The 24,875-nt window shown below is 40.0% G+C and overlaps 1 protein-coding gene across 1 annotated transcript in view; it reads left to right on the forward strand.

The window, feature by feature from the left end:
• Positions 1-24,875, forward strand: part of CACNA1B (calcium voltage-gated channel subunit alpha1 B) — a 3,578,581-nt gene that overhangs the window by 3,243,521 nt on the left and 310,185 nt on the right. The window contains exon 46 of the mRNA XM_044058770.1: positions 17,397-17,498. Coding sequence (XP_043914705.1) covers positions 17,397-17,498 — 102 coding nt within the window. The remainder of the gene's footprint in view (positions 1-17,396; positions 17,499-24,875) is intronic.

Raw genomic sequence — 24,875 nt, forward strand, 5'->3', positions numbered from 1 at the left:
TTTCATTCTTATTGTGTTCCTTGCCTAGGCCCAGACCACGACGTCTCTGGTTGTCGGTTTTGTGCTAGGTTCAACAAAAGTACAATCAAGCGTCGGGCAGATTTCGCCCGACATTATTTTGGCAGAAAATTTAATTATAGCATGTCGTCGGAACAACCGACATCAACAATGATTAAAAAATGCAAGGATAAGGACAGGCAACCAAGGCCAAAACCAGATACCGAGGCCTCAGCAAGGCCTACCGCCGGTTCTCCGGTTTTCAGCGAGGCGCCTACGCAGCCCCTGACTACCGCTGATTTAGAAATTCTGACGGACTCCCAGACCGAATCAGCTGGGCCTCAGGAGTCTGTTCCATCTCACCCCTCGGACGCCAACCCTGACGGTGATCCGGAGATTTTGGACAGGCCTTCGGTTTCTGAAGGTGTCTTCAAACCGACAATTACCTCTATTAAGTCTTATGCTAAACTTAAAACCCCCTTAAAAGTTAGGAAACTGGGTCCACAGTTCCCCCCAGAGGCCCCTATGCCTAAAAAACAGATGCTTAAGATGGCTGAGGAGTTAATTAACCCCCTCCTGACAAAAGGCCTAGACTGGAGGAAGATTATCCTTCCTCTGACCAAGCATCCATTTCCTCAGCTAACTCTGAGGACCAGGATTATTCCTTCCCTCCTTATGAAGACTCAGATGCTGAAGAGTCCATTCCCTCTGTCTCCCCCCTGAAGACTACTCTTTGGGGAAACTTTACACACCATGAGGGAACACTTCCACTAGGAAGGCCAAGATTACTCTGACTCTAAGAAAAGACTGTGTGAGTTCCTTCTTCTCCCACAGCATAGACCCCTTGCAATTCCTCCAGTTTTAGACATTTTGGATGATGTTTACACTGAATCTAGTCTAAACCCAGATTCCTTACCTCCTGCACCAGCTAAACCAGACAGATACTACCGAGTTCCTGATTCTCATAAGTTTCTATATAAAAGCCCTGTTGCAGACCCCAAAACCATTTCCCAGGGTCCCAAAGGGGTAAAGGCCTCTACTGCTAAGAATCCACTACCTTCTGAAAGAGATTCCAGAGCATTAGAAAGATGGGGGAAGAAAGTGTATACATCTGCCACTTTGACCATGAGGGCATTAAACTGCAAATTCCACATGCTAAAATACCAGCAGTACTAGATTACACAGTTAAAACAGAAAATGATCCCTCAGACAGATCAACCTGATTTCAAAGAGATGCAGGATTTGCTGCATGCAGCAGAACAGGTGGGAAAGCATACCTTACAGTGTGGTTTTGATTCATTGCAAGCCTCATGTAGTGCAGCTGTCACAGGATCTGTAATACGTAGACGTGCTTGGCTAAAAGAGCAAGCCTTACCAGAACATGTCAAAGCAAAGTTATTGGATACTCCATTGCAGAAAGATGTGTTATTTGGTGTCAAAGCAGAGGAAGTTTTAAAGAAAATGGAAGAAAAGGCAAAATCTATGCAGACAGTTAAAGATTTTTTACAGGTACAACCTCCTCGTTTCAGCAGAAACTGGCCATCAAAAAAACTGGTCCTTTCCTGCATCAGACAGACCCCAAAGGAGTAGGTACAGATGCCCAAGGGGCAGAGGCCAGCTACAAGGTTCTTTCAGGCCTAGACAATGGCATACTACAACTCAAAGAGGTGGAGACGAAAGATCTCAACCCTCCTGGAAACAAGCACAATGACTTCCCTCTTCGCCTGCCAAGCAAAATTGCCCTGGCAGCACCTTTGGGAGGAAAACTGGCTCTATTTCCACAAAATTGGTGCATCATAACAAAGGACAAATGGGTTCTGGATATTATTACCCGAGGCTACAGATTTCATTTTCACACTTTACCACAGATGAGAGGCATGCCACATCTGCCTCCAAACCAATGGGCAGAGGCACAAACGCAAATTTCAGCTCTCATGGATATGAAAACAATTCAAAAGGTACCTACAAAGGAGCAAGGTCAAGGTTTTTACTCAAGACTATTTCTAGTACCAACAAAGGACAAAGCCTGGAGACCCATTTTAGACCTCTCAATTCTAAACACATACCTGGAGGTACCCAAATTCAAAATGCTCACACTACAGCAGCTTCTTCCCATGCTGGGCAAGGAGTCTTGGCTGGTAACATTGGACCTCAAAAAGGCATACCTGCATGTCCCTATCAGATAAGACTGCAGAAGATACCTCAGATTTTTGGCAGGTACAACGCATTGTCAATTCTCTGCATTGCCCTTTGGCTTATCTACTGCGCCCAGAGTATTTACGAAATGCCTGGCATCAGTAATTGTATACTGCAGACAACGAGGAATACAAATTTATCCATATCTGGTCAACTGCCTGATCAAAGCGGACAGCAAGGCCATTCTATTACAGCATCTGGCATTTGTAACAAAGCTGCTAAGTTGCCTAAGGTACACAGGAAACAAAAAGAAGTCAAAGCTAATACCCTCACAAGACATAATATTCCTGGGTGCCAGCTTAAATGCAATGGCCCAGATGGCTTATCTCACGCCAGACAAACAAAAACAACTGACTCAATACTTCAAAAAGATGGCAACTTTTACCCAGCTCACTGCAAAGAAAATCCTGCAGGCATTGGGGTTCATGGCATCCTGCATTCAACTAATTCCACATGCAAAGCTGCATATGAGGAAATTACAATGGTATCTGAAAAGTGTATGGACTCAACACAGGCACAGCCTCGAAACAAGTATACCTCTCATTCTCTGCCTTCAAAAAGAGTTCCTATGGAGGGCTCAAGCATGTCAAATAAACAAGGGTCTTCCTTTTGTCTTACCTCCAGCAAACCAAACTATGACAACAGATTCTTCAGACTACGCCTGGGGAGCACACATTGCAGGACAAGTGCATACAGGGCAAATGGTCTGCAAAACAAATGCATCTACACATCAACCAAAAGGAGATGCTAGCTGTGCAAAATACACTGACAGCCTTCAAGGACCTCTTGCATCCAGGACAACTACTAATAAGGACAGACAACACCACAGTTATGTGGTACATAAACAAACAGACAAAACAAAAAGGTGAGTCCAACGAAACACAGAAGCCAATGTAGAATCCAAGATAACTTTACTATGAACTTGTTAGTGCTTTCGTGTAATGTTATACATACACTTCTTCAGACAAGTTATTACACCTACATCCAGGGTATAAATATTCACGACAAATAACACAATTATTTAATCAAGTTAAATTAACCAATTAAAACAATTAATCAACTGGTTGCTTTCAGCCCTAATTAAAACCAATACCATATTTTTAATACCGTTTTAAAAAACAAGTACTATAATATAATAAATTTATTACAATAAGAAACCCAAATTAATTGTGATTCTTTAGTTCTTAGATGTTATAAAAAACTTTTTTTAAAAACAAATTTGACATTTTTTGTATACTTTGAAGCACTTTAAATTATACCAACATTTTGAAACACAGCGAGTCACCAAACTTACTAAATTTTAAACATTTTCATTGATTTATGTTTATATTCATATGTATTTCCCTAACCAACATAAACCATGTCTACCTATTAAACATAGCTTTCTAAAATGCACTTAGATAATGTAGTCATGTGTCTAATATAACTCATTGTCTTTAGCTCTTAAAATATACTGATATTTTTTCTTATTTTAAGAAAGTTATTAAATTGTAAATTATTTATTAAAAATTATTTATTAAAAATTGTTTACCTTACAAGGGCTCTTTGTTTTAATAAACATTTAATTGAACATGTCTCATTAATCCCAGGGTAGGTATACGTGTTTGTTTTGAGTTGCCATAGCAACTCACATTCTTCTAGTTTTAAGTGCCATGGTCCACCCCTGGGATTGATTTTTATTTTCTGTACCACATTAAACAAAAAACTGTGGTTACTATTTTCTGAGATGTGTTTTGCTAGGGCATTAGACATTATTCCCCTAGAAATTGCGTACGTATGTTCATAAATACGTTGTTTCAAATGTCGTTCAGTTTTTCCAAAGTAGAACGCAGAACATACTGTACAGGTGGCAAGGTATACCACTCCTTGACTGAGACAGTTACATTTCTCATTAATGTAGTATTTCACACCACGGACAAGAAAGGTAAATCCAGTTTTTATATATTTACAATAACCACAATGACCACACTTGAACATACCTTTGTTAACCATGTATGTTCTAAGGGGAACCTCAAACATTGTTTTCAAAGATGGTGCTTTTCGAAAAATCACTACAGGTTTCTGTCCTATATTAACATTGGGATTTAATCCTTGTGTTAACAACTCCCAATTGTTGTTTAAAATACGTCTGGATTCTACACTTAACTCATTATATTGGGTCAAAAAACTAATGTTAAAGTTCGTTTGTTCTTCCTGAGTATTTTTAGAAGTGTCCACAACAGTAATTTCTACCATGTTTTCTAATGTACTGTTGTTGTCGTACGTTTTTAAGATAGGTCCTAAAGACCCCGTACGTCTCTTTCTTGTAACTTCGCGAATAACAGAATTAACTAACTTACGAGGATATCCTCTATTCAAAAACATAGTAGCCAAGAAATCACATTCTTCTACAAAAGAACTTTCTTCAGAACACATTCTAGACGCACGTACTACTTGGCTCTTAACTACCCCTTTCTTCTGGAAGAAGGGGTGAGAGCTAGTAAAATGTAAGAACGAATTACTGTAGTGAGGTTTTCTGTAGATAGTAATAGTGAATTTCATCTTTTCCATGTCTTTTTTAATACTAATGTCTAAAAAATTAATTGATGATTCATCAAAATGATGAGTGAACTGTAAAAATGGAACAAAAGAGTTCATCTCTTCAATTAATCTAATAGCATTAATTTTATTTGCTTTTAAAACCATTAGTATGTCGTCTTGGTATCGCGTATACCAGACGACGAAGTTCTTAAATATTTTTTGTGGAAATAAATAGGTGTGTTCCCAAAATGCCATCACTGAGTTTGCAAATGCCCCCCCACAAGGGGAACCCATTGCCGCACCTGTTAACTGGAGGTACAATTGCTTTTTAAACATAAAAAAATTGTTTTTCAATACCAATTCTAGTAAACATATAATTAAATCGATGTTAGCGCCTGGGAGTTGCTTACTTAATAGGAAGTCCCTGACCCATTCTGCACCTGTTTCTTGTGGGATTGCTGTATATAGGTCCTTGACATCTGCTGTCAAGAACACTAAGTCAACATCAAATGGAATACTATTTAAGTTTTCAAGGACAAACCAAGAGTCCTTGCAGATTTGGGATTCAGTTTTAAGGACCTCTTTTAGTTTGTTGTCCACCCACTTGGCGCAAGAGTAGGTTATAGACTGACGCCCATCGATAATGGGCCTAAATGGGGGGTTTTGAATATTTTTGTGTAATTTGGGTACCCCGAAGATGACCAGAATCATAGGGGCTGGCATGGTTAAATACTGAAATAAATCAGTGCTAATGCTGCCCTCAATAAATAAATAAATCGCTTAAGGAATCTTTTATTTTCTGATAGGACTGATTCAATTCATTCCTCGAAACTTGCATATAATTATTGGTTGACAGCATCTCTTTTATCTGTGCCTCATAGTCATCTTCGTACATGAGTACCGCCCCCCCCACCTTTGTCGGGTTTCATTACCCGTATATTGTGTGCCCTTACTAAGTCAATCAGATTATACATCCCTGCATTTCGATATTTTTGTTGAAAGAACTCTTTGTTTAGGGCCCTTAAGTGAATTTCAGTTACTCTTTCAAATACAAGCAAATTATTGTCCAGAGGTGGGTTATATGTACTTGCAACTTGTTCTGTGTTGAACACATTGTTGTTTCCACCTAACAAAATTTTTAAATTAAGTTTACGTGTATAAAGTTTAAGGTCACAAAGAACCCTAGCCAAATCTGGTTTTTGGGGAGTGAAAAAATATCAGTATATTTTAAGAGCTAAAGACAATGAGTTATATTAGACACATGACTACATTATCTAAGTGCATTTTAGAAAGCTATGTTTAATAGGTAGACATGGTTTATGTTGGTTAGGGAAATACATATGAATATAAACATAAATCAATGAAAATGTTTAAAATTTAGTAAGTTTGGTGACTCGCTGTGTTTCAAAATGTTGGTATAATTTAAAGTGCTTCAAAGTATACAAAAAATGTCAAATTTGTTTTTAAAAAAAGTTTTTTATAACATCTAAGAACTAAAGAATCACAATTAATTTGGGTTTCTTATTGTAATAAATTTATTATATTATAGTACTTGTTTTTTAAAACGGTATTAAAAATATGGTATTGGTTTTAATTAGGGCTGAAAGCAACCAGTTGATTAATTGTTTTAATTGGTTAATTTAACTTGATTAAATAATTGTGTTATTTGTCGTGAATATTTATACCCTGGATGTAGGTGTAATAACTTGTCTGAAGAAGTGTATGTATAACATTACACGAAAGCGCTAACAAGTTCATAGTAAAGTTATCTTGGATTCTACATCGGCTTCTGTGTTTCGTTGGACTCACCTTTTTGTTTTGTTGGTTTGTTTAACTTTTCAAGTTAATTTCTGTTTACATAAACAAACAGGGAGGAACACACTCCTACCCTTTATGCAGACAGGCAATGACCTTGTGGAACACAGCATTGACTTACCAAGTACAACTGCAAGCACAATTCCTGCCAGGAAAGGAAAACATATTGGCAGACGAATTAAGCAGAAATTTGGCAGATCCTCACGAGTGGAGACTACACCCACAAGTATTTTCAATGATAACTCAAAGGTGGGGACACCCAGACATAGATCTATTTGCCCCCCCCCCCCAACAATTGCCAACTACAACAATTTGCACAAGGACTTATCATTCCCTAGCCTGGAAAGTGGACGTCTTATCATTCAGTTGGACAGCATTGACAGTCTATGTCTTCCCACCACTACCTCTCTTGACCTAGGTATTACTGAAAGTCAGATCAGAGAGACCACAAATGATCCTCATTCCTCGGGACTGGCCACGTCAGCACTGGTACCCATTACTAAGGACCTTGACTCACAGCCCTCCATGGATCTTACCTCAATTCCCACTTCTGTTGACTCAGCAAAACTCTCAGATCCTTCACAGTCAGCTCAGGACTTTAAATTTAGCTGCATGGAGAATACCTTGAATTATCAATCAGCACTTCTCTCAAAGGACGTCCTGAATGTCATTTTGGAGGCCAGGAGGCCCAGCACCAGAAAAACTTACTCAGACAAATGGAAAAGATTTTGTGCATGGAACCAGGCTAAAGGCCACAATCCTTGGATACCAAACATTCCTCAAATACTGCAATACTTAACTAAGATGCTACACAAGGGCCTTTCTTTCTCATCCATTAAGATCCATGCTTCAGCCTTTTCAGCTCAATATAATACGGATCCTCCCATATCCTCACACCCTTTACTAAGGCAGTTTCTCAGAGGGGCTTAAGAATATAAGACCCCCCAGAAAACCCCCAACGCCGGCTTGGGACCTCAACTTAGTTTTAGAAAAATTAACAATGCCTCCTTTCGAACCAGCCTTCTCAGCAGAACTACAATACTTGTCATGGAAAACAGCTCTGTTGCTGGCTATCACCTCAGCACGCAGGGTCTCAACTACAGGCACTTATGGCAGTGGAACCTTTCATCATTTTCCATCAGGACTGAGTCTCTCTATGAACTAACCCTACCTTTATGCCAAAGGTAGTATCCAGTGTGGCTTTGAATCAGACCATTCATTTACCCACCTTTTATCCAAACCCCCAGAATAAAGGAGAAAGGCTCCTTCACTCTTTGGACATTCACAGACAGCTACGTTACTATTTGGATAAGACAAAGACCTCCAGAAAAACGGACCAACTCTTTGTATCCTATGCTGCAGGTTCACAAGGAAAGGCTATTTCAAAACAGACCATCTCCAAATGGATAGCACTTTGTATCCACTTTTGCTACTCGCACCATGGGAAAGCAGTGCCTGTTAATATTAGGTCCCATTCTACCAGGGCTACAGCACCCTCAGCAGCCTTTCTCTGGGGGGTTCCAACCAAGGACATTCTGGAGGCAGCTACTTGGAGTTCAGTGCACACCTTTACCAAGCACTACCACCTTCCATTATACTCAAAAACCAGAGCTGGTTTTGCCACTGCAATTCTGCAGGGCATCCTAGCTTCACCTAACCCAGTTTAGTACCAGCCACCCATCCATAGCTTTGGGATTCAACCCAAGTGTGATGACTGTAGCAGTATAGCACGATGAACATAGTACAGTTTTGTACCTACAATAAATGTAGATGTTCGAGTGTATATACTGCTGCAGTCCAGGTTACCCTCCCACCATCCCCTCTACATACCAGGGTGTTAGTTATAACTCCATGTACATCAATCTATTGGATGCATGTCTATATGGTATATTTGCTAACAGCTAGTACTATTGCTTATCTACTAAGGTATTTTTGCATAGTTATTTGTATTGCCTTCCTAGTTGGGGGCACCTGACATCTGGGGCAAGAAAAACTGAAGAAAATGGCGTTGGCTGCCTCTCTTATCCCCTTGTTGCACTGACATCAGGGAAGAAGCGACGACAAACAATGCCAGACCAAGACTTTGGGATTCGGCAGACTGCGGGACCGCCTGACGGCAGGATAACCCAAGTGTGATGACTGCAGCAGTATATACACTCGAACATCTACATTTATGGTAGGTACAAAACTGTACTTTTTAACATAAAAGTGGGATTTATTCTATTGGGAGCATGCATATGACATACTGTGCCTATAAGTTCTAAAGGCTTTAGTATACTGGCCAGACATTGGGCTATCCTTGGCAGGAGATCCCTTGAGCTATGAATAATATAACAGTGAAGAGAAGCAAATCTACTGTTATGGTAAGATTTTACACAACCGTACTTTCTCAAGGAAACCTGTCTCTGTGGAAAATGAAATAAGGCTGACCCCCACCATAAGTGCTTGCAACATTCATACTCTTTTTGTAGTGGTAAGAACAACCATCAAAACCGGTTAAGAACCTCAAGTCAGCCAGATGAGATGGTTAAAATAGAATAAATGTTAGCATCTCTAACAAACAATTAAGATCAATTTTCTTGGAGGTCTGTTATGCTAAACCCCATTCAAAAACATTTTGTCATGGAAATGCCTTAAATGAGGTAGCTCCATGGGCAGTCCTGTTGAAAAATGAACCTTGATAGAGGAGTAAGACAGCCCATATGAAAATAGCGCTCATAAATATTGCAAGGCCATAAAAACACCAGGCTTGAGTGAGTGATGGCTATGCTCTTACTAACTAGAAAGCCTTTTCCATTTGCTAATATATGATTTTCTAGTAGCAGGCTTTCTTGCATCCATTAGCACGTACTGCACATCCTTTGTAAACAGGTGCCTAAACGGTATTAAAACCATATCATCCAGACAGTCACTTGAAGTCGTTTGGGGTTGTGATGTGTCAAACACCCCTGTTCTAGTGTGAGTGCATCCAGTCTATGAGGAAGCTGGCAGTTAATTGCCTCTGGCCATTTCCAAAAGAAGGAAGAACCACTGTTGCCTGTGCAATATGGGAGCCATCACATTGATCTTGGGGAATTCCTTGTGAATCTTCAGAAGTACCCTGGATATCAGTGGAAAAGGTGGAAAAGAATACAGAAACATTCCTGTCCCAGGAAAAGAAAAGACATCTGTCTTACAGGCCTCCTTGCATGGAACCCTGGAGCAGAAGTTTACCATATGACTGTTCAGTGAAGAGGCAAAAAAAGTCTGCTCGTGGAACTCTCCACAAGTTAATAAAATATTGGAAGACCCCCTGATCTAGTTTCCATTTGTGTGGGTCTGCCTTTGTCCTGCTCAGCTTACCTGATGCACAATTTTGTTTTGATGGACTGTAGGAAGCCTATAGAATGAGATTGTGCCATAAAGCTATATCCCATGCTAACATGGTTAGTCTACATAGGGCAGTCCTGCCCCCTCCCCTTGCTTGTTTAGCACACACTATGGTATTCTCTATAACAACTTGAAGAGGTCTTGGAGATAAAAGCTAATGCAGAGATTTCACTGCCTTTATTAGCACAAGCATCTCTTTTACAATTATGTGCCTGTCTCTGTATTTGTTGCCCCACACCTTGCACTTTTATGCCCCTTGACACTGCTCCCCAAACAAAATCTGAGGTGTCTGTAGTGACTGCCTGCTTTGGGCTTGGTGGAGACAGCAAATATCTTTTTCTCTAACTGATTTTTCTCCTCTCAAATCCCAGAACTGGAATCTGAAAAGATTATGGGTGTTGGTGCTGGAACCAAAGAGACTTCAGATACAATTGTATGTTTATCATATGGAGACTTGCAGAGGTATCATGAAAATCACGGATGCCATAGGACCCAGAGTCTTGAGGTATTCTTCACAGTGACCAAATTTTGAATGGAAAACATCTACAATAGATCTGAATGTAGATCTCTTTTTTCCTGTAGAAGAAAAGCCCTTTATACTGAGGTGTTTTGCAGACACCCCAGGAACACAATCCTGTGTGATGAGGTAAAAAAAAATACTCTTCAGTGTTCTTTTGGAATCTCAGCCAGTATAGGAGATCTCTCACCCAACTATGCAAAGATAAGGAAATTGTCTATATATGGAACAATATGTATATCCTGTAGCCTGCAATGTGCTATAACTAGAGCTAGACACTTCGTGAACACTCTTGGAGTAGTGGATAACCCAAAGGGTAAGGCAGAGAACTGATAATGTGATCCCGACACAAAACATTAATAAATATCTGATGTCTGGATGCATAGGAATGTAATGATAAGTATCTTTTAAATCTAAGGTTACCAAAAAACTCAAATGATGAAGGGATAAAAGAGTGCATAGCGAATGTACTTTGAGCTTGGGCACTATCACAAACTGGTTTAAGAAAGAAAGGTCCAGAAATTATCTCCAGGCATTTTCTTTCTTTGTCACCAGAAACATTCTTGAATAAAAACATCTTCCCCACTATGAAGGAGGAACTGTTTCTATTACCCCCTGAGACAGTGTGTGCTGTAGGACAGAAGGGAACAGAGGGGTTTGGTATGATAGATGTGAAATAATTCCCTGGAAAGGAGGGATTTCTTCCCACTGCTATCTAAAACCCTACTGACTCAGTCTGAGAGCCCATTATTTGAAACAATTTTTTTGCCTAAGAGAAGAAATATAGATTCATTTTTCTGGAAGGTATACATGACTGTCAGAGTGGGGGAAGAAGGTCCTTCCCATAGTCATTCTCACTTATTTGACTATTTGTTCTGGGTTTTACTGCTTTCTTATTGACGCTTCAGTGCCATTGTTTTTAAATGTATGCTTACAAGCATTCTGCTGAGAGTGTTTTGTTTTCTGTCTTGCCAAAATTGGAAAAGGAAGCAGAAAAAACATTTGAAAATTTAGAGAATGAGGGTTGAAAATCTGACAGATTCCCAGTATTATCTTTACCCCTCTCATCATATTTTTGATAGCCTCTGCAGCAGAGGGTATAAAGACTAAATCTGTATCCAAAGGTGAATTTAACATTTCATTTTTTACATCCTCTGGGTAGTTTTGAGAATGCAACCAGGAAGACATCCTCAACACAGAACCATTGGCAACAGCCCTGGATATTTATTTTATTTATTTATTTCAATTTGATTACCGGGGAAGTCCACTGGGCCAAGAAGTACCCATTTTCAGTGGATGCCCGGGGAGAAAAGCTCCAAAGGCAGTACAATCAAGGATACAATGCATGAGATAAAATACAATAGAATGTCCAGACAGCAAGAATACATAGTAAGAACACTGCAAATGCAAATGTCCACACAGCAAGAATACATAGTAAGAACACTGCAAATGCTAAATAACAATTTTTTTTTTTTTTTTAGGTACTAACATAATTTGCAATATTTTCATCCTTACAGTCAAGTGAGAGTCAGCTAAAACCATTTAGCTAGAATTAGAGAGCAGAAAGGTGCAGGAGTAGAGGGGCTTAGTGTAGAAAAACCTTGAAATTATATAGGGTGAAAGCAAGAACATTTCCATTTCGAAGATAGGTGTAAGAAGAGTTGGGTTTTGAAGTATTCCGTGTTAGGTATGGTCCTAAGTGAAGGAGGGAGAGAGTTCCATTTTCTACCTAGAGAGAAGGATAGTAGTTGCTGGCCGGCGGGATGTTTAGGTCTGTGAATGGAGATTAGATTTTGGTGTTCAGATCTTAATGATCGGTGAGGGATATAAGGGGGAAGGATGTTGGATAATGCTGGGCATTTTTCTGGGTAGAATATTAATTTATGTGTGATTGTTGGTTGCAGAGAGTCAATGTGGTTGGGGAGTTCTAACCAGTTCAGAGATTGAAGGGTGAGGCAGTGGTGGGTTGAGGTTTAGGATTTAGTGGCGAATTTAGAGATTTTATTATAGCAAGCTTCAAGTTTAAAGGTGAGGGAGGCAGACAGATTAGTTAGAAGAGGGGCACCATAAAGTAGAGAGGGTAGGAGGTAACTAAGGTTTGCCTAGAGGATTTTGAAAGAACTATATTATTCCTGTAGAGCATACCTAACTTTTGGTGTTTTTTTTATGTTTTGTTGTATGTGGAGGTCGAATTTGAGGCATTCGTTAATGGTTATGCCAAGGAGTTTAGCATAGGGGACCACTTCTATAGGGGTGTTGGTTTAGTTGAGGATGTTGAAAGTGTTTTTGTCAAAGGAAGAAGCCTTGGTAGGGAGGAAAATTAGTATTTTGGATTTATTGGAGTTGAGGGAGAGAGGGTTTTGGTGCATCCAGTTTTCTGTAGTGGAAAAAGCTGTTTGTGTTTTAGAGAGAAGTTCAGAAAAGTTGGGGCGGCACAGACTAAGGTAGAGTCATCAGCGTACTGGATGACTGTAGTGTCAGAGAGAGCAGTGTGAAGGTTGTTTATGAAGATGTTGAAAAGTATGGGACCGAAGATGGATCCCTGAGGAACACCGGTAGGACTAGGTAAGAAGGAGGAGGTAGAGTCCTTCCATCTGATAGCCTGAGATCTGTCAGAGAGTTAACTGGAGAACCAGGAAAGAGTATTAGTGGAGAGATTAAGGTTGGAGAGGTGGAAGAGAAGGTTTGTATGGGAGATGGTGTCAAAGGCTTTAGATAGATTTAGCAGAACAGTGGATACAAGAAGTCCAGAATCTCAGGCTTGATTAACTGTTTCTAAGAAGGAAAGTAGGGCAGTTATGGTGCTGTGGCCGGGACGGAAACCGTGTTGGGTGGGTGTAAGTAACTGATTCTGAGTTAAGTAGGGTAAAAGTTGGTAGTGGACACATTTCTCTAGAATTTTAGATATTGGAGAGAGTAGGGCTATGGGGCGAAAATTAGAACTGGAGTTGTTTTTATCTCCTTTATGAAGTGGTAGAATGTAGGCTGAACGCCAAAGTTTGAGTATGTATGACTCTTTTAAGGATCGGTTAATCAGGATGCTAATAGGGAGAGCAATTCCTTTGGCTGCGCATTTGAGGAAGGAGGGAGGAATGTTGTCGGGGGCAATGGAACATGGCTTTAGTTTGGATAAGAGCTTTTTTTATAAATGTTGTGGAAACTGGTTTGAGTTGGAACATAGGGTGACAGTTATTAGAAGAGTTTAGGAAGTTGGAAGGATTGTTGTCAGGGAATGTTTTGGTTAGCTTGGCTATAGAATCTGTAAAGAAAGTGTTGAAGAGAGAGCTCAGTTCGTTGTCAGTTAAACTAGGGTCAGGGCAGGGGTTATTTCTTGACCCAGGATGGAGAAGAGAGTTAACAGATTTCCAGAATTGTTTTTGGTTGTTATTATTATTGGACTGAAGTTTATTGTAGTAGTTTTTTTTGTCCCAGGTGATTAGTTTTTTTACTTGGTTGCGGAGTTGGGTATATTGGAGCAAGGCAGAAGACAGTTTACTTTTCTGATAAAGCTTCCAGAATTTGTCTCTGAGATGCATGGTATATTTAGTCTCTTTGGTCAGCCAAGGAGCAGAATTGGCTTTGATTCATTTGTTTTTTAAGGGGGCTAGGGAGTTAAGAGTATTTAGGAAGATGGAGTTAAAATGTTCTACGGCGTTGTCGAGGGAGAGACTGTAAAGGATTTGCCAGTTGATTTGTTTGAAAATGTTGGAGAAAATTGTGGGGTTGAAGTTGCTGAGGTTACGAGTTTGAATGTAATGATGTTGGAATTGTGAGGGGTTAGCTGAGCGATGAATGAAGGCAGGGAGATGGTCACTAAAGGAGTCAGGGATAGTTCCCGATAGAGAGATTTTGTTTTGATGGGAGACTAAAATCCAATCTATGATGGATCCTGGGGGGTGTTTTTTGTTAGGTCTGGTTGTAGAATGGATTACTTGGGAGAAGTTGAAAAGTTTGATAGCTAGGGAGGGGGAAGGTGTGCTGATTTTGTTCCAATCAATGTTGACGTCGCCTAGAATAAATGTTTCATATTTTATTTCAGATGAGGCCCAGTGGAGAATATTCTCCAGGGTAGAGATATTATCGCCTGGGGAGATGTATAAGGAAATGAAGCAGATATTTTTATGTTTATTGAGTTGGAGCAGACATGCAGTTATTTCAGTATTTTTGAATACAGGGGTTGGGATTTGCAGGGGGGATTATGGAGAGAAGGTTAGAGTAGATTAGGGCAGAGTCTCCACCTTTTTAGTTTAATCGGTCACTGACATAGTATCTACAGAGTCATAAACACACTTTAAACAATGAGTAGTGATCTGAAATACAGAAGAAATTAAACCACACAAAGCAGATTTTCCTCACAGGAAGGAACTGCCGATAAAACATTCCTCATACTTTCACATTTAGTCATAATAAACTTTAACATATGAGCCTGACAATTCAAAATTCGGAAAATAAAAATTGTATTAGCATGCATTTTTTCCCCAGTTTATCATTGTCAGAAGGGGGATGATTGGAGTTAACATGCTTGGCAGCAGCTGGATTGACTAAAGCTATAGATGCTGGGTCAGGCCTGGGGTAATTGTATAGAAATTTAAAAGACTTAGGGACTTTGTGCATATTATCTGCTTTCTTACGTGGAGTAGGATGACTGGGAAAACTTCAAGATGTGAGAAACATATCCCCCAATGCTGGCAGCCCTGGGACAGGGGACTGGGAGGAGGTCCTGGGAATTCCATCATCATTCTACCACTGGAAATAGTCTCAGGAAGAAAGACCCTGGCAGTGAGATGCGGATAGCACACTCTCCTCTATCTCTGAATCATAAGTCTGAGGAGAAAACCTGAATCGGTCCCCTCACATTGCTCTCCAGACTCAGTTTCTGGAATCTCTCTTTCCCGAAACTATCTGATAAGAAGGGTCAATAGCCTGTACAAAACCCTGAGCTAAACTTAACTAATCTTGTCCTGTGAAACTGGACCAGGAGAGAATACATGTTTAGTTTTCTATTTCTTTCTGACAGGAAAATTAGGGCAAGCAGAATTTTTATAATGGCAGGAAAGCTTCCCCAGTGATGAGCACAATATTCTGGTCTCCTCACACTGACAAAAGTGGCACTACCTTGCCCAATAAGGGGATCCAAACAGCTACAGAGGAAGTGGCCAACACCAGAGGGATCAGAGGAAAAAGTTGAGTGGTTTGAGGAACCACCTTTACCTATCTGTGGCTGAGGCACATGTCTAGCCTGCTGCTGTGACAAATTCTGTTTAGTTAACTTTTTCTTTTTGAGGCTGAAAGATCGACTGTGGGACTGGTAATTTGGTCAAGCCAAAATTGATGCTGCTTTCCCATGAAACTAACAGTATAAGCTGGTAAAATTTCAAAAGTTGCATAAAGTTAGTTTTCCCAATAAAAATAAAGTAAAAAGCATTTCAATACACATTATCAGCCCCCCCCAAATTAATTTAAGCATGTTTCTTCTTAGAAAAAATGGCTTTAGAATGTTTATATCAACTTTAAAACTGTCAAATGCAATAGTGTGTTCCTATTTAAAAAGTACAGCAAAGTCGCATGACAGTCAATAAAAACACATACTCTTTGCTTATAAAGTATTTTACCACACAGGAAAGTAAATTTAAACATTACAAATAATATGTGGACATTTTTTTCCCAAAGGGAATTTGTCTGTCCAGCAATGGAACAGCACAAGACAACTGACAATACCCCGAAATCCAGGCAACAGCACTCTGTTCTGTGACAGGAACAATCTGAAGAGCTTTTGACCTAAACCTGTCTTTTTAGTCAGCTCAGCTCGAGCTGAGTAATGCTCTGGGCTTGTGGTAGGTGCCATGAAGCTTTGAAAGCTGACCAGCTGTTATAGCTTGTGCAGGATATAACCCATATAGCTTAGACTAATCAGTATGAAGAACATCAGCTAAAAGTAGTAGCTATTTTCTCCAAACAAGTGAAGGATGATTTTCTTTTGATGCCCTTTTACTGATTCTTTCAGTGTTTCTCTTGCAGCTTTTTCTCCTTATGCCTCAGCCTCTTACTGTTTAGGCATTTGTCTAATCTTAAAACAGACTTTCTATTAAGTATTGTTCTGAATGTTTCTGCTAAGGAAGGCACTAAAGCCTTAAGCTTGCAAAACCATGCAGCTCTGCTACATTTTAAACACAGTGGTGTCTGTGTCGTGGTTAGGTGCTAAACAAACAATTATATTGCATGTGCAAGTCTTTAGTGGCTATTTCTCTACCACAAGCGCTCTCATTCTTTGGAAGACAAATTTTTCAGTAAAGAATTCTGAATGATAAAAGCAGCAGCATATATCTAGCTAATAAAATAAAGCCAAATGGCCAGTTAAATTACAAAACCAAGAACTGAAGAAGGCATATACCATCACTATTTTTAAAAGGCAATCTTCATGCCACTTGTAGCAGTATTTTCAGTAATATTAGTTAAGTAGCTTCTCCTATGAATTGTCAAGACACAATCAGTAAAAAATAATATATTTGATCACAACTGATCAAGAACTTAATATACATGCAGCCCAACTGTGCAAACTGAAATAAGAACAAAATGTTGGGGCAAGCCCTCCACATCTTCCCAACTTATATATATAGTAATTCTACAGTCACAAAATAATAAAGGAAAAACTCCCCTAGAAGTGTGCAAGGAGGTCTCATGCAAGCAACCATCTGTCACTGCCTATTCATCCATCTGTGCTTAGACAGTTCGAACCTAATCATTTGGACATTGATTACATGCAGAGAATCTAAACAGTATTAGTCCTTTCAGTAGAAGAACAGATGAACCATCACAGCTCCACTGATGATAAAACTCAAATGCTGATATATTTCTATTGTTACACTGACCATGTCTAAAGTAAGATAATTCAGAACTGATGTATAACAGTGTACAGAATTTGGAATTATCTAATCTAAATCTATACCCTCTACTAATGTCTTTTCATTTTTGCTTCCTACAGGATGTTGAGATGAAAGAGATTGGACCAGTTGTTTTACAAGGAGAACATCAGGTTGCATTAGAGAGAGCTGCATCTATGCCTCGCTTAGCTGCAGAAACTCAGGTGAGTATTAATTTGGAGGAAAAAAAAAAGAAAAAAAATCATCTTTGTTGTGACAGCTCACTTTATGTAAGGCAAACATGAAATAGTGCTTGCTGTTACAGGAAAGTATAACTGAAATGTAATGTGCAAGAGAGACTCTGGAATATTGTCAACCATCTTGGTTGCCTTGGGGTGTAATTTTGTTCATCTTCTTCTGAATGCACATGCAGAAGGAGTTGAATGTGCATGCAGTGTATGCAACAAATAAATTACTAAGGGTGTTATAGTGATAACATTTTGCATTCACTTTTTCCATTTCTGTACAGTGAATGCGGTGGCCCCAATACCACTTTGGTATTAGTGTGCTTGAAAGCATAGGTACTTCCTTAATTTTCTGTCATAATTATTGTTAGCATCAACACAGCAGAATAACTGACAGGAATGTGAATTAGGAACCTCTGTGACTACCAGACACACAATAAAGTGTAGCTGTACAAGGAATTTCCTTTCTCTAAAATGTACTGATCTCACAATTGAGTGTAGAAGCAAAGGCAGTGAAGGGGGCAATGGCCCCTATATGGGTGTGTGATGGGCTTCAGAAAATACAGCTTTGAATCCTATGTTTGATTGGTCATTCGACTGACCTCCAAAATTGACCAAAAGGTTAGTGGACAGATATCTTAAACCAAGTTGGAATCATGTCTATAAAACACAGGATCTTGTAATAAACCACCACAGACACCAACCAGTAAGATTATATAATCATAAAAGTTTTCATGAAATAAAACAAATAATGTAGTTCTCCTCAAAATTGTGAGGATGACAATTGCAACTCTTCAGAAGTTTGAATACTGGGATTTTTCAAGTGTATTATTTACCATTTCTGTGATATGCAGTGAACTTGGAATTAATTTATTTAGTGGTAGGTGTTTGGGGAAAATCCTCTAGAACTTGGGTCCAAGGTCACAGCTCCCTGCAGTAAACAAACATGAATACCATCTTCCAAAAATGTGAAGATTCATAATTGCATTTGCAATTTTGTCAAGTTGCTTGCATAATGATCAGCAGGAGTTGTACTGTGTGACAGTTTACAAATCTTCTTCTTCTTCTCTTTTGACTGTTCCTGTTAGGGGTCGCCACAGTGGATCACCTGTTTCCATTTCTTCCTGTCCTCTGCATATTGCTCTATCACACCAACCACCTGCATGTCCTCTCTCACCATGTCCATAAACCTTATCTTAGGCATTCCTCTTTTCCTCTTACCTGGCAGCTCCATCCTCAACATCCTTTTCTCAATATACCCAGCATCCCTCGTCAGCACGTCCAAACCAACGCAATCTCACCTCTCTGACTTTGTCTCCAAAGCATCCAACTTGAGTTGACCCTCTAATATACTGATTCCTAATCCTGTCCATCCTTGTCACACCCAGTGCAAATCTTAACATCTTTAACTCTGCCACTTCCAGCTCTGACTCCTGCCTTTTTGTCAATGCCACTGTCTCCAACCCATACAACATAGCTGGTCTCACTACCCTCTTGTAGACGTTCCCTTTCACTCTTACTGGTATCCGTCTGTCACAAATCACTCCTGACACTCTTCTCCACCCATTCCACCCTGCCTGTACTCTCTTCTTCACCTCTCCTCCACACTCACCATTACTCTGAACTGTTGATCCCAAGTACTTAAACTCATCCACCTTCACCACCTCTACTCCCTGCATCCTCACCATTCCTCTATCCTCCCTCTCATTCACACAAATATATTCTGTCTTAGTCCAGCTGACCTTCATTCCTCTCCTCTCTAGAGCATATCTCCACCTCTCCAGGGTCTCTTCAACCTGGTCCCTACTCTCACTACAGATCACAATGTCATCTGCAAACATCATAGTCCATGGGGCCTCCTGTCTGATCTCGTCTGTCAACCTGTCCATCACCATTGCAAATAAGAAAGGGCTCAGAGCTGATCCTTGATGTAGTCCCGCCTCCACCTTAAACGGATCTGTCACTCCCACTGCAGACTTCACCACTGTCATACTACCCTCGTACATATCCTGTACCACTCTTAAATACTTCTCTGCCACTCCTGACTTCCTCATACAATACCACAACTCCTCTCTAGGCACCCTATCACATGCTTTCTCCAAGTCCACAAAGACACAATGCAACTTCTCCTGACCTTCTCTAAATTTCTCCATCAACACTCTCAGAGCAAACAATGCATCTGTAGTGCTCTTTCCCGGCATGAAACCATACTGCTGATCGCTAATCATCACCTCCCTTCTTAACCTAGCTTCCACTATTCTTTCCCATAACTTCAAGCTGTGACTGATCAGTTTTATCCCTCTGTGTTTGCTACAATTAATGTAGAGAAATTCATGTAGTAGAAGGTAGGTTTCTGTTGAAGTTCATCAAAATGTGTTGTTACAGTAGGAAAATCAAATCATTGCTGTACATAGATTTTTTTTTGCCTTACAGTGCTCACTTGGTTTTACCTCTCATTTCCCTAATTCTTTTCCATTATCACCCATGTTCTGATTGCTACTCATTTTTGATAAACAGGTCTTGTGTTAGACTTTGAGAAATCAGATGTGGGAACCCTCATACTCTAGACACTGCATCTGAGAGAGATTACCTAGTTTTCTTCCCATCACCTTGAGATGAAGTAGGGTATGTTACACTCATTTATGTATGCACCCTACTGCATACATGCACACAACTAAACATGTCAGGTGAACTGTGTCCTTATCTTTGTCTCACTAGGGGCAAGTAATTGTTGGGAATTCCAATATTCCCATATCCTGTTCCAAAAAGCAGAGAGCTCACATTAATCTGTTCAATTCTGTCACTGCCACCATCATTGCTGGCTGTCTGGATCCCTTATTGGCCAGTCAAACTTGGCATGCTGCCAGCATAAGCAGATACCTTTTCCTAGCTTCAGCAGCTGATGTGAGTCACATTAGTGCTGAGTAAGATACCCTTCCTACTTATAGATGCTCTTGTCCATTTGGTATTTATTACTATTGACTGCAGCTGATACAAAAGCCACACCGAAGAGACGTGACTGGAGCGAGGAGAAGATTCAGCACTTGAACTGATTATCTTACGGTTATATGCATGTGTATATGCTGGAGGAGTGCTGAGTTGTGTTATCAAATCAGTCCCTCTTTTAGGCTGCAGAGGCAGCAGTTATGTCATTCTTAGGTGTCACCTCTGGTGGACGTCATTGCAGAAAGCATGTAGGAGCAGGCCTAGGTGTGAGGATTCTTTATGTTCTGTGCCATCATTACAGGTTAAAAGTGTCACATGGAAGAAAATACTCACCGAACCCCAGGGAAGAGCTTCTGTGGGATTGTGGGAAATAAAATTCAGAAGAGATATTCATATTTCAGGTTAACTTGACTCTAAGTCTTAATGCCATGATATTAAATGGCTTAAAGTCAGATCCTTCTGAAACAAGTATCTTCCTTGTTGTTTTTACAGTTTCAAGGCTTTGTTATAATTTTGCACGATTACCACTGTAAATGTAGACATGCAGTACTTATAACAGATCATCTGCAGAACACAATATGCCATTTATCTGTAGGCTGTGACAGTTGATATGAATAAGATGGCACTGAACAACATACCCTGGGACTCAGAAAACTTCATCATGATGGAGAAGACGTAAGCATGATTGTTTCCCTGTCTTGGTAAATCCGAGTGATTCAGGGACTGCTCTCCCACTATTACTTTCTGTTGGCAGTGGCTGTAACACAAAACTGCATGAAAATGCACTAGTCCAGGGGAGAAGCTAATGGAAATTAGCCAAGTTTTCCCCTGAAAATGGTACTCACAGTGTATTAATTGGATTCACCCCTCTTGGAATGTTTGCAGCTCCTTCTGTGACTACAGATAAGTATGGTGGAGTCCTGTAAATGCTCTGGTTATGTGAGTACATATATGTAGGTACTAGCAGATGAGTAACACTGCCATTTGTTGCATCCACCTGTTAATTCTTATAGGAATGGGCACAGCTCATAATGTAATTACTGTTTACCAACATGTATGGTGTTTAAATGGACTTTCCCTTCATGCACTAGATTGATATTATATAGGCCAATAATAACTGGGATGATACCATACATATTTATAAGGCCCCAAGCATGGAATATATAATTTAGTAGTTATGTCTTTCCATTAATATAGTAGTGGGTACAATGGGGTAAATTTTGCATTTCCCATGCATAAATCCAAGTTTTGTTTGAATATGCACAGGGCTAAACTTTGTTTTCAGTGGATAGGGGACACTCTTCCAGAGCTATGGTATCCTCTATGAGATATCTTTCTCCCTACCATTCTGTTGATGTTAGATTGGAGGTTTGGATCCCTGGACCTTAAGTATTTCTAGTGCTGTTTGATTTGCTGATGTGCAGTGGGTCCAACAGGGCTGGGTCACAGGATGTCTTGTTTGCCAGACACAGGTCACCACCTGTAGCTATATGGTTTTAAGATAGTCCACTTATGGTAAACTGTTTAAGCTGAATATCCTTTTTGTAAGGTATCTCTGGGGCATTCCAAGTGTTGCATATTTCTGGACAAGATAGATGCAAAAGTGGCAGTTATACTCAATGACTGGCCTTATGAGAACTAAATAGAGGGGACAATAACATCCCTGGATCTACAGGCAATCTCCGTGTTATTAACCCATACAATATAAGAGGACTTCCTCACCACAGTGGGCACATGCTGGTTGAAAGTCAGGTTGCTGTCCACATAAGATGTAAAATCTCATGCAAGTGGGTCAACAATTAGGGGTGCATTCTCAGTGTGGTAGCTCCTCAGTGGAGCCAACTTTCCAAAGGATATGATGATGCATTTCTTGGCACTTAGCTTTAGCCCATGATTCTGGCACTGGAGATTCCTGCAGGTATCTACAAGCTTACACAGCCAGAGACCTTTAGTACTGGCTTTAACTTTGGAGAAGTAGATTCCAGACAGGAGATGTCCCATAACTGAACTCTAGGGACTCCAGTGGTGACTAGTCTGTTTTGTGGAGATAGCTTCTCCTGTTTTGATATCTTATATTTTATCTGTGAACCAGTTGGTGATCCAGTGGATAACAGAAGGGTTTATTCCTACTTTGCTAAACCTTTCTACTATGCCCAGTCAAGGATTGTGTCCAAGGCCTTGGCCAGGTTGAAGTAGGCAGTGTACACAGTTTTACCTCATCCATTACCTTTGTGATTCTTTCAAAGAAGTCCATCGTGTAAAGTAAGCATGACCTGCCTTTGACAAACCCAAACTGAGATGGATCCAGTGTTTGAGATTACCTGTGTCCTTATTGATTCACTCCATGATCCTTTCCATGGCTTTACATATGAGGATGGTCAGACTTCTGGGCATGTAATTGCTTGAATCATTGAAGGGTCCTCCCTTGTGCACAGGAATGACACTGCTGTTCGCCACTCACTTGGAACGAAGCCTATGTTGAGGCTTGGATTGAAACAGTGTTGTTAGATGCTTACCTATATCATGCTTGATGCTATTCAGGATGCATTCACGGATATTATTAGGTCCCACTGATGCAGTATTTTTCACTTTCTAATCAGAGAATCAGAGTATCGCAGTGCTGTAGTCTTAGCTAAATGATGCATCTTCCTATTCAGGATGCATCAAGGGATATTGTTGTGTCCCACCAATGCAGTGCTTTAGCTTTTACATCAGCGTATCATAGAATTGTTGGTGCCTGCGTGCATCTATAGGGGCATGAATGTGACTGTATGGATGTGTGTGTGTATGTTGGAGCATGTGTTTTTGTGTGTGTGGGTGTACAGGTATGTGAGAGTGTGTGTGTAGGGGCTTGTGTGGAGCTTGGATGTGTGTATGTGTGTATGTGTGTGTGTGTGTGTGTGTGTGTGTGTGTGTGTGTGTGTGTGTGTGTTGTGTGTGTATAATGTAGTTGTGTATGTGTGGGTGGGTGGATGTGTGTGCATGCATGTATGTTACGAGGTCATTTTGCATCAACTACAACTATGCATGGGCTGATAGGGAGAATACCAGAACAATCAGGTCTGAAAGCAGAGTGTTTTTACTTCTTTGTATACAATACACATGTTATATCTATAACACTAGTGTACTGTACAGAATATGACACACTTGCATACATGGATTCTTAAGCACTCACACACACAAATGCATACATGTACAAAGTCTTTCTTTCTCTTTCTTCCTTTGTATATTAGGCTTTCCTAAATATCTCTTGCCCAGTGACTAGTTTATTGTACATGCTCTATTACATACACACTCACTCACTCACTCACTCACTGAACATCCAAACATACACAAATACACATGCACACAGATACCCTTTAATTACTGCCTTGTAGCCATTAGGCATAGTGTACATAGTTCTAAAATACAGTGAAAATTTTTTTCGACATAGTCACACACACTGACTGCTATTTATTACTTCTTTGTATAATATACATTACTTATATTATATACTGTTATAACATGGAGCCAATGATGATGTAAGCGTTCATTCTCTATCACACATGCACGTTTGCATACTTAGACACATGGATACAAGTACACACAAAAATGCAGAAATATTGTACATCTCTTTCAGTATTATTACTACCTTGTATACTTTAGCTAATCCATGTGCAGTTATAACACTATGGATATTTTCTAAGCCCAACCCATTAACAGATGCTGCCTACTCACTAATAACTGCCTGAGCTCTCCTACAATCTCAGATAAACTGTTAAAGATTATTCTGGACTATAGCAATGGAGGTTATGAACTTACCATAATGCTAGGTCCTTTCATCTTTGTATGTCCAATATGACTGATGAGTACTGAGTCACTAGCCAAATCTAATCTGGCCTAGCTAGTGCTCCTAACTCCAAGCCTCAAGCTTCTTTAAAGATGCTCCCGTCCATAATCCCCTTTGGTACTGACTTTCCTCAGATCGGGTTTGTTGACTAATAATATAGGTCAAGATGCCTGGAGAACTTTGGGACAGGAGCAAAAGAGCTTTTAGCTGATCTGCCAGATCCAAAGAAAATGACCGTTTGGAAGGGGGGGGGGTGGAAGAATGGATGTTGTATCATATGGAGTTGGATGAAAGGAATCCAGTATTATGGAAAATACATAACCTTTGGGATTATTGTCCAAAGGAAGCCCTGGGTCTGGACAAGATGTCCAATTTATATTGTTTGGTCAAAGTATGAAACATTGAAAAAGTTGATGCAGCACAAACTTTATCCACAGAGGAATTACTGACGAAGGCTGTAGAAGTAGCATTTGACCTTGTAAAATGAGCTTTTGGTTTGGCTAGTAGGAATTTGTTCTGTGAAGCATAGACAAAAGATATGTAATCTAACAGTCATTCGGACAAGGTCAGTGATGAACAAT

The sequence above is a fragment of the Protopterus annectens genome, chromosome 16.part0, assembly GCF_019279795.1.
Source record: "Protopterus annectens isolate FY-2018-M chromosome 16.part0, PAN1.0, whole genome shotgun sequence".
NCBI lineage: Eukaryota > Metazoa > Chordata > Ceratodontiformes > Protopteridae > Protopterus > Protopterus annectens.